General features: G+C 35.1%; 2 protein-coding genes across 2 annotated transcripts in view; one reads left to right on the top strand and one right to left on the bottom strand.

Annotated features, from left to right (window-relative positions):
• Positions 1–3,359, top strand: part of pont (RuvB-like helicase pontin) — a 45,398-nt gene extending 42,039 nt beyond the window's left edge. Inside the window, exon 8 of the mRNA XM_089094074.1 lies at positions 3,118–3,359. Within this exon, the coding sequence (XP_088950200.1) occupies positions 3,118–3,277 (160 nt within the window). The 3' untranslated portion in view covers positions 3,278–3,359. The remainder of the gene's footprint in view (positions 1–3,117) is intronic.
• A 487-nt stretch (positions 3,360–3,846) lies between these two features.
• LOC148948744 (aspartate--tRNA ligase, cytoplasmic-like) overlaps positions 3,847–18,402 on the bottom strand; it is a 45,801-nt gene continuing 31,245 nt past the window's right edge. The window contains exons 7-10 of the mRNA XM_089094073.1: positions 16,821–17,010; positions 8,409–8,489; positions 5,626–5,737; positions 3,847–4,085 (exon numbers count right to left, since the gene is read on the bottom strand). Coding sequence (XP_088950199.1) covers positions 3,922–4,085; positions 5,626–5,737; positions 8,409–8,489; positions 16,821–17,010 — 547 coding nt within the window. The 3' untranslated portion in view covers positions 3,847–3,921. The remainder of the gene's footprint in view (positions 4,086–5,625; positions 5,738–8,408; positions 8,490–16,820; positions 17,011–18,402) is intronic.

Genomic DNA, 18,402 nt, shown 5'->3' with positions numbered 1-18,402 from the left:
AATATTAATTTAAGAAAATAATTTTAACACTGTTCTGTTCTTCATGTCAAATTTCTGTTATTGAGGGGTTTTCGAATGATAAGTTTTCAATATATAAATATTCGGTTCTGAAATAAAATCCTCACTTAATCCTCTCCTCATTTTAACTGAACTTAATAGAAGAGCCCCCTTTTGATAAACAATGTTCTTAAATAATTTCCAACCTTCAGTCTTTCTAGACCCCGGCGCCGCGCCGATGAGGGAAGACCGGTGGCGGCGGGGCCAAAAACAGGAGCGGCGGCGCGCCGCCGGCGCGATCAATGTTGACCGCAAACATTAATGTTTTCATCAGTCTTTCTCAAATCACAGCTTAAATTTACAACAGATTCGAGCATATTTATGAGTTTAAAACTTCGCAAGTCGCTGGCTGGAAACTGGTCTTCTTCGTTATTCATCAAGAGAAGTAGACATCTGTTAGAAACACAATGGCTGTGGCGTTGCAGAACCCCTGCATAATAGTTGAAGTATCTATTAGCTATGTATAATTAACATAAACAATTATCAAAATTAGTAGTTTTTTTTTTCATCGAGCATTACTGCATACAAAACTTCAAATACCATATCACAAAATACGTCAGTTATCTGGTTAAAACTTTGAATATAAGTTTGAACTTAGAACCTTAATTTTTTCATAATACCCTTTGCCAATATCTGTTTTGTCACCTTTAAAACAGTTGAAATGGGCGACATTGACATTGATTGTTTTTTTTTTTGGATTCCTAAAAAGCCTTCCTTGTATTAAAAACTGGTTTTTCATAACAATTTAAAAAAAATACATTCTTAAGTTTTTTTGTCTTCTTTATAGAATATATATCATGTAGGCTAATGCTGAACTGCTGCTTTTTTATTGCTTTTGGCTGCTCTTTTGGATATTATTCATTTTTTCTTTTGAGTATTCATTCCAAATTGTAAACTCATAAATAGCTAATATCAGCTAAATTATAAACTGCATCTAAAAGATCAAATTGAGACTTCAATACAATAAAACAAAAAACACTCAATGGTTTATTCGGTATGAAGAAAAATGAAGTGCCAGCTATTTTCTCAGGCAAAAATGAAAAGGTCATCCGTTTTAAATGTAATTAAATGAAATAATACGCAGACTGAAGTAGCTCCAGGAAGATGTTGAGATTTTCTTCCTAGTTTGTCACTTTTAATCCAAGCAAAATGTTAGGAGACTTAGTATCAGTTATTGAGTTTAAGCTTTGATTTCCAAATGTTCACAAAAATTACCACCTTGATAGGATACCGTCTCTGCTTTAAATTAAAAAAAATATTTTTTTGGTATCCCTGCTTTCAATAAAAATAAAATCGAGATATTATCATTTAAATGTAATACCCCCCCCCTCTGGATACCACCTTGATAGGATACCGTCTCAACTCTACATTTAAAAATTAATGTACTTAATAATTAACTAGGTGACTTATATGGTTCAAACAAACACGCGAAATAACGTTTAAACAGCTTAGTGTTAATTGAAAATAAAAATTGAGGTTATGAGTAAGAGTACAATGACAACAACAAAAATGGCGAAATTATTCAGATATACCTCAAATTATTGGAAAACTGAGTCATAGATTCGCAGTGGCATTGAATAAGATCCAAAGAATCTAATTAAAAGGGAGCACACACAAAAGCCAAATTTGGCCTGTAGCCTATGAGAAATCGCAAAATACCCAAGACAATGAACAAGTCCCATTATGGGGCCCTGGGTCTATCAGAATATTTCAATGGTTTCCCCGGGAATTTGCTATCATTTTCTTCCGTCTCCACTTTAAATGAAAAAAATAATTATCTTTTTGGCATCCCTGCCTTCAATTAAAAAAAATGAGGTATTATCATTTAAAAATGATAGCCCGGTTCCCCCCCCCCCCTATAGGCAATAATTTACATTTTTTTATGAATGATATTTTTAGGGTAACTTCCGTCTCAATCTTAATTCCCCAACCTTGTACATAGCTTAGTCTATAGCTAAATTTTGTCTCAATAGAAGATTTTTTTTTGGTGGGGGGGGGAGAGTAACTATATTTCAGAAAAGAATTCGCATTGCCCTTAATCAGTCGAGTGCCTAACAGTTGCGCAACAAGCGTCTAGGAAATCATATCTTATATGTGCGGCATAAAACAAAATTCAGCCCATCTGCGTTTCAACAGCATGACTAGCCGACCGATTATTAATCTCAGAATCCAACTGAAGCTGTACTATAGTGAATACAATCTATTCAACTTAAAAGTAAAATTCTTGACTACGATTCATGTAAGAAATAGCAATTGGGAAACTCCATTCGAAATGATTTAATCTTATTTCATAAAGACGATACTTTTTTTTGTCACCGACACTTTTTTTGAAGAACCGTGTATATTGCAATTGCATCTGTCTGGTTTTTAATGCAAAGTAACAAAAGAGACGAAAATTAACGAACAAGAGAGTAGTAAAGAATTATGGTATACAAAGTAATATTTGGCAGGGAAAGTCACTGGTGATAAATCGCTAGGGGTGGCACCGTGATTGAGTGATTTTTGGAGATTCGGGGAACCAAATTTATTCGGGGTGACGCATAGATTTTCGGGGAAATACCCGAATATTCGGGGATAGTGCAAGCCCTGCTTGATTTCTAATCAGGAAAATCAAAATATTAAACCACACGAGAAAGAAAAGCTCTGACTTTGCGGTTAACGCATCAAGAATTGCCGCAAAATTGATTCAGTCAGCCGAATGCTGCCACCTCTGCCGGCGGCGTAGTGACACTTCGGCGGCGGTCAACCAGGCCTCTCGTTGGCGGCGTCTGGTCGATCCGCCGGCGCGGCGCCGGGGTCTAAGTCTTTCACAGAAAGTTGATTGAAAAAAATGCTATTAAATCCTTTGGTTGCAAGAGAGTCCGAAATTGAAGTATAATTTTTTACAGCTAATTTGAAAAAAGAAAAAGATCTACAAAATAAAATTAATAGATAATTGAAAAGGAGGAAAGGGTGTAACTTTCTCTCTATATATTTCGTTAAACTGAAACTTACAGCCTTCTTCACCTTTCCAATTTATGTATATTTCTTAAAAAGACTGGGTAATTTATTTTATTTTAGGTATGCGGTGCAGTTGCTAACACCTGCTGCACTGACTTCAAAAATTAATGGAAGAATAGATATATCACTGGATGACGTTAAAGAAGTGTCCGGTATGTTTTTGGACGCCAAAGCATCGGCCAAGATCCTATCCGAGTCATCCGACAAATACATGAAATAGTTTTAAAAGTTACAATTTTTGTAAAGAAGTTTTTTGTACCTATACACAAAAAAAAACAACGAACTAATCCTTTCAAGATGTTGTACGGGTGAAGCTGAGGTGAGAAGTTAGATGACCTCATTCCTTGGTAGAATTTACGTCAGTATGTCTCAACTAGGTGAACTTATTTCTGCTCAGCCCTCAACATGTTGTAGACGTCTGTCTATTTTCCTGAACAGAGTCAAAAGAACTTGTATAAGGTGTTTTGCATTAATTAATTTCGCTTGTCACAGTATGTGTATTTCCTAATATTATCGTAATGGGATTCCTCCCCAAAAGAAAGACTTTCTAAGCCAATTCCTTCATCAGCATGAGGATGGCAGCCATATCGGAAAACCTCATAATCCTTGATCATTTCCAAATCTTAAACTAAAATAAATTTGTTTCAAAATCTATACTGGTGCAGTAATCAGTAGGCGAGTTCACTAAAACTCGTGGGAAACTTTGGGGTTTGTTGAGACATATCTTTGCACTTCAGAGGGAAGTATAGCGATACCATCAGTCCTTATCTGAAATTATAGAAACAAATATAAGGTCTGGTACACATTTTTTATTCAGTGTAAGTGACTTGCATAAAATGGCATCCCAACAAACAAACAACATATTTAAGGAGTGAGCCTTTTAGGATCACGAGGAAACATTGACGTCTTTCTGATGTTGTCCAGTCCAAGAAAGAGCATTGCCACTCTTTCTAAGCCAATTCCTCCGCCAGCATGAGGGGGGCAGCCATATCGAAAAGCATCAATGTAACCCTTCACCTTTTCCAAATCTGAAACGAGAATAAATTTGTTTCACAATTCATTCTGTGCTTTTCTTCAGATCAGTCTAGTAGAATCATATGTTATGGGCCCTGAAGATATTTTTACTTTGCTGTGAATGATACTCTTTTAATCAAGAAACAGACATATTTTTATTCACTGATTAGTAAATATTAGGATCGAGCTCGAATAAGCGAGAAAAAGAGACGGAGAAATTATATTTCCTGGTAAATTTTAAAATATGGGCATTATTCAAGCGTTCCGATGCCAATCTGAATAAGTCCACCTCCTTATTTTTCTAGGTTTTAGTGTCAAATCACCTGACCAACTCTTTAGTTTACATCATGCAGATATTACATAAAACAAAGATAAAAAACTTTACTAAAACAAAACCAAACCAGGTCACTTAGTTATGAGACGAAGAATACTATAGCAAATACTCAGCCAAAGAGAGCTAGACCAACAATATGTGTATGAGGCAACAAAGCAATGAGCAAATTTTTTATTCTAGGGTCAAATGAAAAGCAGGTTGTCCCTGAATGGAGGGGGGTGGATGTCCTAAGGAATGATTTAAGGAAAATGGGAACTTGTTGAGAGGGTGTAAATAGGGAGGTTTTGAATAGATTGGGATGGAGAAGGAGCGTGCGTAGCTGTGTTGGCCTGAGGCGGCTTGGTGCTTCAGAGTTGTTACTAGTTGTAATAGTATCTTCATTTATTCTGCAAGTATAACTGTTAGCGTGAATGTCCGAAATTGGCGAATGTTCGAAATACTTTCTTTTTCTCCTTGGATTTAGTCAGCGTTACCAGTCAACTTTTTCAGTTTTATGCAAGGTTTGATGGTGATAGGTTAGGTTTTTTACCCGTTTCTGAGATTTATAATCTAATTTAACCTAACCAAACTTCTACCATCGAAACTTGCATAAGACTGAAAAAGCTGGTTGGAAAAGCTAATCAAATCCAAGAAGAGGAAAGGAAATATGGGATATTCACTGGTGAATGTCGACATTAACAAGATTTCGGACATTCATAGTAACATACCTACTACTTAAGATTTTTAGCAAGTACGAACAGTATTTCAAGTCTAACTTGAAAATTGATGAAATTTGCTTCAACTTTGGAGGAGCGTTAATATTAATTTGGTTCTTCTCGAACAAAAAAAATCTTTGAAAATGAGTCTACAGTCTTAAATGATACCAGCCTATTGACCCTTTCATTTTGTATCCTTACCTGAGAATGTAGAAACAAAAATTTTAATGAGTAAACTTCTTAGAAGCCGTTCGTTTTGAAACTTGAAATGGAAGGGCTGATAATTCAAAGGCTCAACTGAATATACAAATAAATTTAAATCTTAACTAGGAAACGTAGAACATCCAATAGGCCGAAAAATTATCATATGACGACTACCTTGATACAGTCAACATAGTCACAATTTACTATGCCTCTATCTTCAACTACTCCTTATAAGTTTCATTAAATGATAATGAGTTGAGGAGAACATTTCCATTAAGTCATTATACTTCCATTAAAAAAAAAAGAAGAAAGATGTCATACCAACAGAATGATGTCTAGCTCTTTCTATAAGCATTGGTGAATCATGTATTCTTTGAGCTCCAGACATTATCTCCTCTCCTCTCATCAAAATATCATAGGAATTGGACCATTTCTGAAAAAGTAAAAATAAAAAAAGAGAGAAAACTGATTGATTATTTTAATACGTCACCTTCTTATATCTTTAAAGCTCGTTGTACACAAACCCATGAAATACAATGTGATATCCCTAAATTAAAAATATTTAAGTATTTCTAATCCAGTCAAGCTATTTTTTTGTTAATTTTAACCAATGCAATTTATGATTTACTATCGCCACAACCAACTACCAAAAAATTAGCTCTAAAGCTTTGCCGCCAACATGTGGTAGAGCAATGATTTATTGATATGTTCCTGAAAGTTGGCCACAGCTACCTAAAAGGACGGGAGTAGTTGAGAGTTTTGTCGTAAATATAACCTAAGATTGACTCATTAATTATTTTTTTGTTACAAAATTATTTTTGTTTTTATTCAATTCGTATCGGCTTATAGAATCAGGTTCGAAAACTTTCACTGAAAAACCCGAACCTTCATTTCCATTAAAAAAAAGAAGAAGAAAAACTTGACTAGAGACAGTGACGCGACTATCAGAGAACTTACGTCACAACCATTAATTACATACGTCAGCAAATACCACAAATGGAGGTACATAGATTATGCCATTCGGATGCCGGAAAGTCGGCCTCTTAAAGGAGGGATACCTATGGTGTTCATACCCTCAAACGTAACTACATCACCGACCACCGAAATCTCCATGCATCTGTGGAATCCGAGTAAGATGACGTGTTGGTGTCAGCTCACATGAGTCAGACTAGCGGCACTCCTTGATGCTCTAGGTGCCTCTGAAGGCACATGAGGAACTAAGGCCTAAAGTAAGGATATAGAAAATCGATTATTCTTGCAATTCTTCCTACTGTATTTTTTTTCCAATCAAACTGATTTATCTATCAAAAGCTTTACTGGAACATTTTTCAAGAGGTTTAACTTAAATTTATTCAAAGAGAATATTTAAAATATTCAAACAATGCTTATTGCCACCAATAATTTATCTCGACGCCATATACTGTGCTAATGTACTGTTTATGGGTGGCCGGCCTTTAGCCCCCCCCCCCCCGGTGAAAAATAAGGTGTTCCAAATTTGAGAATTTTATTTAAGTTTTATTTTTTAATTTTCGTAGGGGGAAAGAGTTTTTGTACTTTGTATTATGGGCCACTCACTCAAGTTTACGCTGTATAAAACTCGAGAACAAACCGGTTTCTTCGTTAGTTTTTTTCAGCTTAGCGCGAGACAAGTGACAGAATATATGGGAAACATATAAGTTGGGCTATATATTTGCATATAAGGGGGATGGGGTTAAGTGTTTGGACATATTGAAGCCAGAAAACAATTCTTTCTAGGCATATGGTCACTAAAAATTTACAGAAGAATAGCGAGGTATCGCGAAATTCTGGATAATTATTACTAGCCTAATGTAGTGGTTTATGACGATCGCTGATCAAAGTTTATATTATTTGTGCCTTTCATTTATGTTATTTTACTGTGTTCATGGCCGTATATTTGGCTTTAAAATGCACTTATTTATCTATCTATCTAATATGCAGAATAGTTGTACCAAAAACATTTTCCATGCAGACCCGCTATACTTTTGTAAGTTTCCACTTAGCCAATTAAAACAATCAGGTTGACTTTCTTTCCATTGCCCCCCATGCTTCTTTAAAGGTTTCACATTTAGTTCGATTTTCGACAAGATTGCTGTTTCGAACTGGTAGTGCAAACGTCTAAGGCTCAATTTAACATAGTTGGGCCCCTTTGCGCGCCTCCTCACCACAGTTAATTTCATCACTGGGACAACTTATTCTTCTGATCGCTTTCAGCCGAGCCAGGCGTTTTCTAACTCACCTAGCATCTGAAATTCAGATGCTACGTCGGAATTTTTTTAACCTTAAGCTCCACTGATTCACGGCGGCTGAGCTTGAATAGTTACGCCACTCATTCCCATCCCAAAGATTTGCTACACCAAGACTCTAATCCTCGTCTGGAAGGACACAGGTTTACACCATCACTCATTATGACACTTCCATCGTCATTAATTCTCTTAACGTTAAAATTAGTAAACTGAACATGCTTTATCTGGCCTAAGTTCATTTTTTACTGCGAGTTTTAAGCGCTTGCCCAGAACTTTCTGAAGGTATATCTCCAAATCCCTTATGGCTAAACATTACAGAATATTGATTTCTTTGGAATCGAAGGTAAAAATTGCCTTATATTTCCCATATTTCCTCCATGTCCCTGATCACCAGCGAATTTCTATTTTTGACATACCACCAGTTTCTTTAAACTGCATCTTTCACTTATTCAAGATTGCTACATAGATCAAACTGTCTTTTATTGTCTAAAAGGTGAAAAAACGGTAATAACGAAATGTACCAGTTAGCAGCACACTGGAGAGGAAGGGGGGGGAGTTCAACAGAATCTTAAAAACACGAGAATCACAGGGAAATAAAGGCAAACGCTGTAAAATCAGAGGATTTTGTTGAAAGGCCTGCATACATGACTGGTACCAGGGTCCGAAGACCTGAACCCTTTCTGGATATACCCATAAGAGCTAACAATGAAGAATCTATCTCGTAATACCAGTTTATAAGCCAATTCCCTTTTTTGATAATTCTGTACAAGCTGTAACGTATTTTCCAAAAAAAAGTAAGAAAAACAAGGAGTAGAATTAAAATAATAAAATTACAATTACCTGATGGTTAGGATCTGGCATTGTATAAAAAGGCCTCACTGCCAATGGAAATTTGTCCAAAATATAGAAATCTGTCCCGTACTAAAAAAAAGGAAAAAAAAGATAAATAATATGTTCCAAGGTTAAAATATACGTTTTTTTTAAACAACTTGTGTTCTTTGAACACAATTTCTCCTAAAAAACGCTATGGAATCAATTTTTACAGTAAAATGCCTATGTTAAGCGTTTAAAGTCATTTTTTTTTTAAAATAGGACGATATACCTAAAACACGATTTTGCAATTCAAACGTTTCTATTATTTTTTTTTTTTTTATCGCCTGTCAAAATAAAGCAACGTTCTTCCAATAGGCTCATCTGAATGCTTGAAAAGAAGAGTTTCTTTAATAAACCTATTCTAGACGGAAATGTTCTTTTCAATGCTTCAGTCGGAATCAAGTTGATGACAAATGAAAAGAATTTTCAAGAACACTTTATTTTCAATAAAATGAAATTCTTGAAAAAGAGTTTGAAAAAGCTTGAAAAAAAGAGAGTCTGAATGGTTGAAAAAGAGAGTTTCTTTAATGAACCTATTCTAGACAGACAATTTTCATTTCAATACTTCAGTGGGAATCAAGTTGATGACAAATGAAAGGAATTTTCAAAGAATATCTTATTTTCAATAAAATTGAGCAACATGCAAGCTAAATTTTTTTTTTTTTTTAAGCTCCATTAGTTTTATTACCATTACAAAGTTTTGGCAATCACTCTCCTTCTAAACTAGAAACAAAAGCAACAAATTAGTGTTCTATACTCCGTTCAATATTCGTTATCATAATATGATTACCTAAAAACACTATTTTTACTTCGAATAAAGATGGTTTGGTTTACAGTCCGTTAGAATTCAAGAATGACTGTTGTAAACTGCACACGCTAAGAATTTTGAAAATTCCAAATTTCTACACAAACGAAAATTGCCGTCTAGTTTTTATCTGTCCTAATGTAGATGTTCCAATTGAAGCACCTAGTAGCCTCCCTCCCCCCCCTCTACACACAAAAAACTGTCGACAACTGTTCGACAGTTGTATGGTGTTATGATTAACACCATAAGGAGTTAATTATGTTAATAAGGAGTTAAAATTAGATTTATTATCTATATATATATTAGATTTATTAACAAGTTAAAATTAGGTTAAAAATAGTTAAAATTAGTTCAATTAGAGAAGGAGGGAGATTTTTCTTGCACCCCCCTAAATTCAAACAAATCTTTTCGTGGTGTTTTCATTGAAATGATGCTTGTTTTCGTTTTGCATTTTCGCTAAAGGAATTGACAACGCAACGAAATTCCCTTTCCTTTTTTCTAAGAAATACCCCCGCCCCCTCCCAGGGCAGTATCCAAGATTTTTTTTTGGGGGGGGGGCACAAAACTTTAAACAATTCATGAAAAATTTGTTAATATGTTAATAAGGAGTTAATTAACACCATATAGTTGTTAATTATATACCTTTATTAATATATTGACATCCATATTTTATATTTAACTGTAATTTTTGATATAACTATCGTTTGCATTTAGCGAAAAACAAAAAATGGATGCATTTATTCGAATTCTCATTATTCATTTCTATGGTCATAATAATAACAGTGCACTGAAAAAGAGCCTTGACACGAGGCAATGACAATGTATCTTTTATCGAAGAATAAATTCGAGTAGGAGTAAATAAGCGGAAATCCGACTGGCTGGAACAATATTTACAAGTGACGTTAATCTCGAGTGAATAAATAATAACTGGTTTGATAGCCATCCCCAAAGTCACATTAATGGTCGTCTTCTAACCTAAATACAACAAAAATTTCACCCCTTTAATAAAAAATCAGTCCGAAGACCAATGTTCTAAAATTGAAAGTATTCAAAAAAGAGCAATAAAAATTATACTGGGGATGTCCTATATTACATACGATGAAGGCTTGGCTAGACTTGAACTTACTACATTGGAATCACGACGTCACATCCTTACCATGAACTTTGGTGACAAGTGCCTTAGTTCTGACTATCATCGACGTTTTATCCCACCCTTTAAAGAAATCCCCCAATCCTTCCTAATACAAGACTCAATGCTCGTGAAGCTCCAAAGACCCAACTGGACCTGTGTCCCCAAATGTTGACCATGGGGTACAAAAACTCTTTTGTCCCCTATTTTGTTTCTCATTTTAATAATTGATTTAACTTTTTATTTTATGTTTATCCCCTAACATCTGTTTTATTATTGTATTTGTTTTGACATGCTTATGGTAGCTTTTGTGCTATTTTAGCACATTTTGATTTCCATTTTAATAATTGATTTTATTTTTATTTTTATCCCCTAACATCTGTTTTATTATTGTAATTGTTCTGACGTGCTTATGATAGCTTTTGTGCTATTTTAGCCAATAATTCATGTTCTGTTCTATTCTAATATACTAGAACAGTAATAAAATAAATAAAACAAGAGAATGTAACATCCTAGAACCTAGCTTGTGAGAGGAGAAGTGAAAGCAGAGCTAAAACACGAGAAGAGGGAGAAGGAAAGAGATAGAAAGAAGATATTTGTAAACGAGGATAATGTTGTAAAATGACTGTAAAATAAAAACTCGGTTAGTAGAATTGATGAAATTGGTAAAATAAGGTAAAATTGGTAAAAGAAGGTGAAATAAGGTATTCCCTAGGAAATATAGGGTAAAATTGGTGTTTTAGAGTTGCCCTGTAGCTACAAGACCTGTTGAACGTTTCATGTTGAAGCATCAGGTTCAGCTTTTAATGAATTTTTTTAATGATTCTAATTTTCTTGGGCTTAAAAAATGTAATGCCTCTTAATGAATTTAATTAACAGTCTAGTTTATCCCTTTGTTAATCTTGTGCCAAGAGTAATACCTCAGCACTTGGACAGTACCTGATTTCGGACACCATTTTGTATTAACGAATCTGTCAATGAAGAATGAATTCACTTAGTTGATGATTAAAGTGCGTTCTTTTAAACATCAACCCCCCCCCCCCAAATCTTTTTCCGAATCGAAAAAACGTAAAAAAAAATCATATAAAAAATTATGCACTTTTTCAGTTCTTTTGTAACCCCCCCGCCCCCGCCTCCAACAGAAAGTACTTTGATAGGTTTATTCTCAATTTCTACCATAATCTCTGGAATTATACGTAAAGGTCATCTATTCTTCAATGCAGTCTTCTGGCTAAACTATATGGTGTAAATATATAATTATCAAACAGTTCGTGGTAACGAACTGTGAGTAAGGAGCGACCTGGCTCAATAGTAACCGAAACTCTAAAAAACGGAATTTTGATACCAATAGATACATCAAAAGAATTGGATTTTTATGCTGATTTCAAATATATAAGGTATATCAGGTTCAGACTTATCCATCAAAATTTACACCATCAATGAAAATCACACCATCAGATTCAGCGTATCAGAGAACCCCTATGTAGAAGTTTCAAGCTCCTATCTGCAAAAATGTGGAAATTGGTATTTTTTGCCAGAAGAAAGATCACGGCTGCATGTTTATTTGTTTTTTTGTTGTTTTTTTTTCTTTTCCCCAGGGGTGATCATATTGACCCAGTAGTCCTAGAATATCGCGGGAGGGCTCATTCGAACGGAAATTAAAAGTTATAGTGACCAAAGTGACCTTTTTAAGTGACCAAAAAAATGGAGGGCAACTAGGCCCCCTCCCACGCTCATTTTTTTCCCAAAGTCATCCGATAAAAATTTCGAGATAGCCATTTTGTTCAGCATGGTCAAAAATATAATACCTATATCTTTGAGGATGACTTAATCCCCCACATTCCCGGGGGGAAGGGCTGCAAGTTATGAACTTTGCCCAATGTTTACATATAGCATTGGCTATTGGGAACTATACAGACGTTTTCAGGGGGGGGGGGTATTTTCTAGTGGTGGAGGGTGGGGGGATCGGGGGTTACGTCGAAAGATCTTTCCATGGAGTAAGTGTCTGTGGAGGAAGGGACATTACTATGAAGGGGTGCCAGATTTCCCAGCATTATTTAAAAAAACGATCAGAAATTAAATTAAAAAAAGAAACAAGTTTTCCAACTAAAAGTAAGGAGCAACATCAAAACTTAAAACGAACAGAAACTATTATGTATATGATTGGGTTTACCCCCCAGTCAATACCTCGCTCTTTACGCTAAATTTTTTAATACTTCCATAACAGCTATTTATTCTAATTAACGGCCTTTGTGATTAAGGGGTCATTTTCAAAGAATTGGAACAAAATTCAAACTTTAGCGTAAACAGCGAGGTATTAACTATGGGGCAAGCCCCATAATATACGTATTAGAAATATATGAATATAGAAGTTCGTTACGTAAGTTAATTCATAAGTTACGTACATTTATTACTAATAAAAACGTTCGTAAATAAAATTAAACAACTTTGGAGAAAGCCATTTAACCAAAAAAAAGTAAAATTAATATGCAAATTTCTTTTAATTATTCTGTACGGTAAGCCAAAATCAAAACCTGCATTGATTCAAAAACGTTCAGAAATTAAATAAAAAAAATCAAGTTTTTTTTTAACTGAAAGTAAGGAGCGACATTAGAACTTAAACGAACAGAAAGTATTCCATATATGAAAGGGACTGTCCCCTCCTCAACGCCCCACTCTTTACGCTGAAGTTTGAATCTCTCAAAACTCTGCTTAGAAAACAATAAAAAAACTTTAGCGTAAAGAGTGGGGCGTTGAGCAGGGGACAGCCCGTTTTATATACGGAATAATTTCGGTTCGTTTTAGGTTTTAATGTCACTCCTTACTTTTAGCTAATAAAAACTTGTTTTTTATTTAATTCAAAATGAAGAATGAAAAGGATAAATACTAATAGAATTAAAGTAAGCAATCATTTACCCGATAAAGTGTCGTCGTTTTGATGATGTGTATGTTTAAAAGTCCAGGTTTTGTGTCCACATTTGGAGCAAATCTAATATAGTCAAATATAAGTTTCATTATAACGAAGTAGCATACATCAATGGCAGTGGCTTCAATTGGAGGAGGAGGGATTTTTCTTGCACCCCCCTAAATTAAAACAAATCTTTTCGGGGTGTTTCCATTGATATGATGCTTGTTTTCGTTTTGAATTTTCGCCAAAGAGATTGACAACGCAACGAAATTCCCTTTCCTTTCTTCTAAGAAATATCCCCCCCTTCCAGGGCAGTATCCAAGATTTTTTTTTGGGGGGGGGCACAAAACTTAAAAAAATTCATGAAAAATTTGTTTACATGGTTTTTTGTTACGTTTTTACGAGTCGGACTTTTTTTTGGGGGGGGAGGGGGTTAAGCCCTCTATCCCCAAAGAAACGGCCTTGCCCCCTAATTTTCGTGAATTAACGTCATTGATCAATAGGGCAAAAATTACGAGGAGTAAGGGCAACAGCAAACACATTATCATTTGCATACAGATTATCATATATGAACACAAGAGCTGCATACAAAATATCATTTAGAGCAAATCAATCATCGGGCCTCAATGGTGCAATGGAAGCACGACCGGTGCGGTTACCGTCCACTAAAAATGGAAAAGTTCCTGCGAAGCCCGGAATTTTTTTTTTTTTTTAAACCAAGAGTTTCCCTGAAAAAAAAAATACAATTACACATTGCGTAATTTTGAGACTACCAAAAGAATGGAAAGTTTATATAAAAAAAAGTTTACAAAGAAAAAAGCTAAACTAAAATAGGAAAAGTAAAATCTTATCAAAATTAGTTAGCTAAATAAGGAAGCTAATATTGGTGCGTACATAACACAGGCACGTACTTGGATTTTTTTTCTTTCTTGGGCTTAATAAAGGTGATGCCCCATCATCAATTTAATTAAAAGTCTAGTTTATCCCTTTGGTAATCTTGTGCCGAGGGTAATACCACAGCACTTGGACAGTGCCTGATTTCGGACACCATTAAAAAAAAAAAAAAAAAAAAAAAAAAAAATTATTGGGAGGAAAATCATATTCGGAATTTTTTCCACATTTAAACTTAATAAATGTTACCCTAACAGCCTTGCATATTTAAATAGCCACATTCAGCCACATTTCTCATTTCATATACATGTTGTTTTTCATTTAGTTATAAAAGCACCGAATACAAGTAATAAAGTGGTTGTAACACTTCGGTAACTTTGATGAACTAAGCGCTGTATCATGATAGCAGACATTCAGTCATTTTCACAGTCATTGAAGACCATCTTCAAGAGGATCTGCTGAGTATCTTCAAGAGATACTCAGATCATGATAGCAGACATTCAGTCATTTTCAGAGTCATTGAAGACCATCTTCAAGAGGATCTGCTGGCAAATTTACCTCCTCTCCTTCATACTCAGATTCTGATCTAGGTGACTGTGTCTGGTCCAAAGGCCCCCTCAACACAAGTCCTGGATACATGCCTGATGATGATGCATCAATTTCTACCGCCACCCTTCCCTTGTCTCTCCCTTAGAACTAATTCTGTATTTATCTTAAGATTTTTTCAAAACAATTGCTGAAACACATGAGTCGTTAAACTAGAATAAGAATTTCTTAAAGACACTGTAGTCAGTAACAACTCATTCGATAGTAATCTGTTGAAAACTAGGCTAAGTCTTAGAAAAGGGCACTGGAACATTCAATTTCCAATTGACTAAGCCCCCTCCAAAGTTTATTCGACCACTCCTTCCACATGAAGTGCCTCTGGGAAAAAATAAAATAACTTTGAACCCTTGTGGGTCTTCACTGTAGGCAATGCTATTCGATTGCCTTTGACCTAAATAAGAGGGTAGAATTCAATTTCCCTTCTAATGAAGATCCGGAATTATCCAGGGGGAAATAGAGGGAGATTCTCCGCGAGGGTATTATTCGGTGGAGGGGGGGGGGTAGACACCGGCTCCCGGGAGAACGAAGGCATGAACACAAGGTTTCTGTGAAATGTGAAATTTAATATAAAAATGAGGATATTGATCCTGCTTTAGCCCTCTACATCGTTGAAAATCCAGATAATTTAGTTCTTTTTATTGAGGCAACTTCAATATCTGTAGCAAAAGGCTTTCCACATTCTTTTAGGAAGACAATTGAACTTAAAAATTTATAAATACAGACCTTGCTTTAATGGAGATATTCCTATAAACTCAATTTACAATAACTCAAAATTAAAGGATTCAGATATCATTTTTTCTTCAGTTTCAACTAAGATCATCTGATCACACTTTTAATAAAAATTAGGTAAGAAGAAAAGGTAAGTCAATCACTAAGCAGAGATTTGTTGCCCAATCTAATTGGCATGTAGTCTTTCATTTATTCTGGCTTGGTTTGTTTATTCAGTCTTTCTTCTGCTCTGTTACGAGTTACCTTAAAAGGTTAGTTTTCCTTCTTTTCTTTTTAGCACTGAAGACATTAGGGCAGAAGTCCCTGACAAAATATCTGCTTCTGTCATTTTCGCTTCTTTTCTGTCCACTGGCTGACATTACCCTCGTTTTCCACGGCTGTTTAATCGTATTATTTTCTTCTTGTTTGTCATATGTCAATCCTACTTGTAGCCCTGTCTGTCTTAAACAGCTCACAGAACTGATGTAATTCTATTTCAGCTAGTAGTTCTCCATTTTAAAATTATAATTACTTGTACTATAATACACTTTATTGTTCTGATAACAAGAGACTGAAATCAGACAGACCTCCTTTTAAACCGTGTGATGCAGCTATACACAAAACAAAATCTTATCCAAGTCTGTTTCTGCCAACCTCTTTACGCTTTTGTGCTGTCAAAATTGCAAGCCCTTTTACAATGTCAGTAAAATACGTAAGATACCGGTAAAATACGTAAAATACCAATTTTACGGGGGTCCGTAAAATTACGGTAAAATACCCAATTTTACCGGGACCAATTTTATTGGTTACAACACTAAACGAGGGGCAAGAGGAAAAAACCGAAAAAGAGGAAACTCTTGCTATAGCAGTGAAATCAATCAGACTATAATGCAAAGATAATTTCGGAGACCCCACTGCCTTTCCATGACGTAAAATAAAAGTTCAAATAGGGATAAAATCCTTTTAATAGACCTTTTTTCACAAACAGTGATAGAAATTGACAAAAAAATACCAGATATTTCGGTCACATATGCAGTGACCGTCATCAGTAGCAAAAGTAAACTAAAATAAATTTAAAACAAAAGTTTATATACGATCGAATATAAACCTCTGTTTTAAATTGTTTTAGTTTAGTTTTACAACTGATGACGGTCACTGCATATGTGACCGAGATATCTGGTATTTTTTTGTCAATTTCTATCACTGTTTGTGAAAAAAGGTCTATTAAAAGGATTTTATCCCTATTTGAACTTTTATTTATCATAATGCAAAATATAAAATTTCTTGGATTAGGGCATCGGTTCTTCCTATTCTGTCTTTGAATCAACTTACCTTCGATTTGATAAGCCTGCCTAGGAGTTTCTCTTGAGGGGTCGATAAATCGTCCTCATCATTCATCTCTTCGCCAGCATCCCTCAGAATTTCCACCGCCTCTCTATATTCAAGTCTAAGAGGGGGATCACAAAACTCAAATGGCTCGGCTGGAAATTGACGATAGATGGCCGCAATTTCATCCTTGTACCTGAAACAACAAATAAATGGATAAGTTACGACTTTTTTTTTTTACCAATATTCAGCGTTTTTCGTTTTGGAGGTCGAGTCAAGAAATCGAAGGTTTATTGAGCGTGATGACATAGTTTCACGTATCTTTGTAGAAGTTCTTGGATACCAAGGAGCCTCTTTCTTCTCAGTACAGGGAGTTTTCTTCCTCTTCAGGATTACCTAGGCATGAACTGAATTGCACTGAATCAAAATGATTTCAACAGTGTTGACAACATACAGGGTTCTGTTTTTAGTCTAACTCTTAACAAATTTATATTTATTACGTCAATCTACTCATTCTGTTAAAAAAAAGGGGGGATCTACCTCCCTCCTTTGTGCAGACATGACTATGGATGGTCTTCCTTGATACTTAGTGAATTATCTGTTCCGTATGCATTTTCTACCACATAGTTCAGAACAATTGCTTCAGTTAAGGTTAAAGATAATCAGTTCTTCTGATCTCCTAGTAATATTGTAATGCAGTGATGACTTCAATACTCACAAACGAAGTATGTTAGGAGCAAAAATTATTAAAAACTGATAAGATAGGAAACTCTATGTTGGTCTAAAAAAAAGAGAAAAAACAACCAACCCCATCTAGCACTACACAAAAAAGAATAAAACTAAATCAAAGTACAGATATTAGTTAACTATTATATTGACATCATTCCTCTTTTTCATTTTGCGTTACACCGCTCAAGATAAAAAAAAAAATTCACTTTTACCAAAAAAGTGCAATTGTGAAACTTAAACAGATCTTTTAAACTAGCATATGTTCGAAAGATAAATTTACCTCTAAGTTTTGTACAATCAAAAATAAAGTTTAAAAACCAAAGGATATGCCTAATTTCAGAAAACTTCCGGTAGGATTTTAAGAACATAAACCTTTAACTTGATAGATAAAATAAACTCTATTTAAGCTTCTTTTGAAAATTTCCAATTCTGATGGGCAACATTGCACTGTTAGTGGCACTTGTAGTTTAGCACACTGTTAGTGCTATTTGGTACGGACATAAGTCCGTCCGTACCAAATAGCAAAATATTTGCTTCTAATCAGTTTCTCGATTCATTTGACCAGTAGTAAAATGGAGCCTTGGCTTCACCCCTGGAAAATACCCTTACCGCACCTGAAATCCCCCCCGGAAATTTTCCTATCCCTTAGGACATCTGATCGACGTTTTGGAGTACTTATTTTTTCCATGGGGTACTTATTTACCATGGAGGGGGAAATTATCAGGGGGCATTTTCCACAGGAGGGGAGGGGTATTTTCTGCGGGGGAAATTTCTGGAGTATTTTCCACGGGAGGGGGGGGGTATAAACGCATAGACCCGTAGTAAAAAGTAAAGCGCTCATATACTCTTAAAAATCGAC

This window comes from Artemia sp. Qi Xiang Cuo, chromosome 9 (assembly GCF_049724085.1).
Source record: "Artemia sp. Qi Xiang Cuo chromosome 9, ASM4972408v1, whole genome shotgun sequence".
NCBI classification, from domain to species: Eukaryota; Metazoa; Arthropoda; class Branchiopoda; order Anostraca; family Artemiidae; genus Artemia; species Artemia sp. Qi Xiang Cuo.
This window is presented reverse-complemented; position numbering and strand designations above follow the sequence as displayed.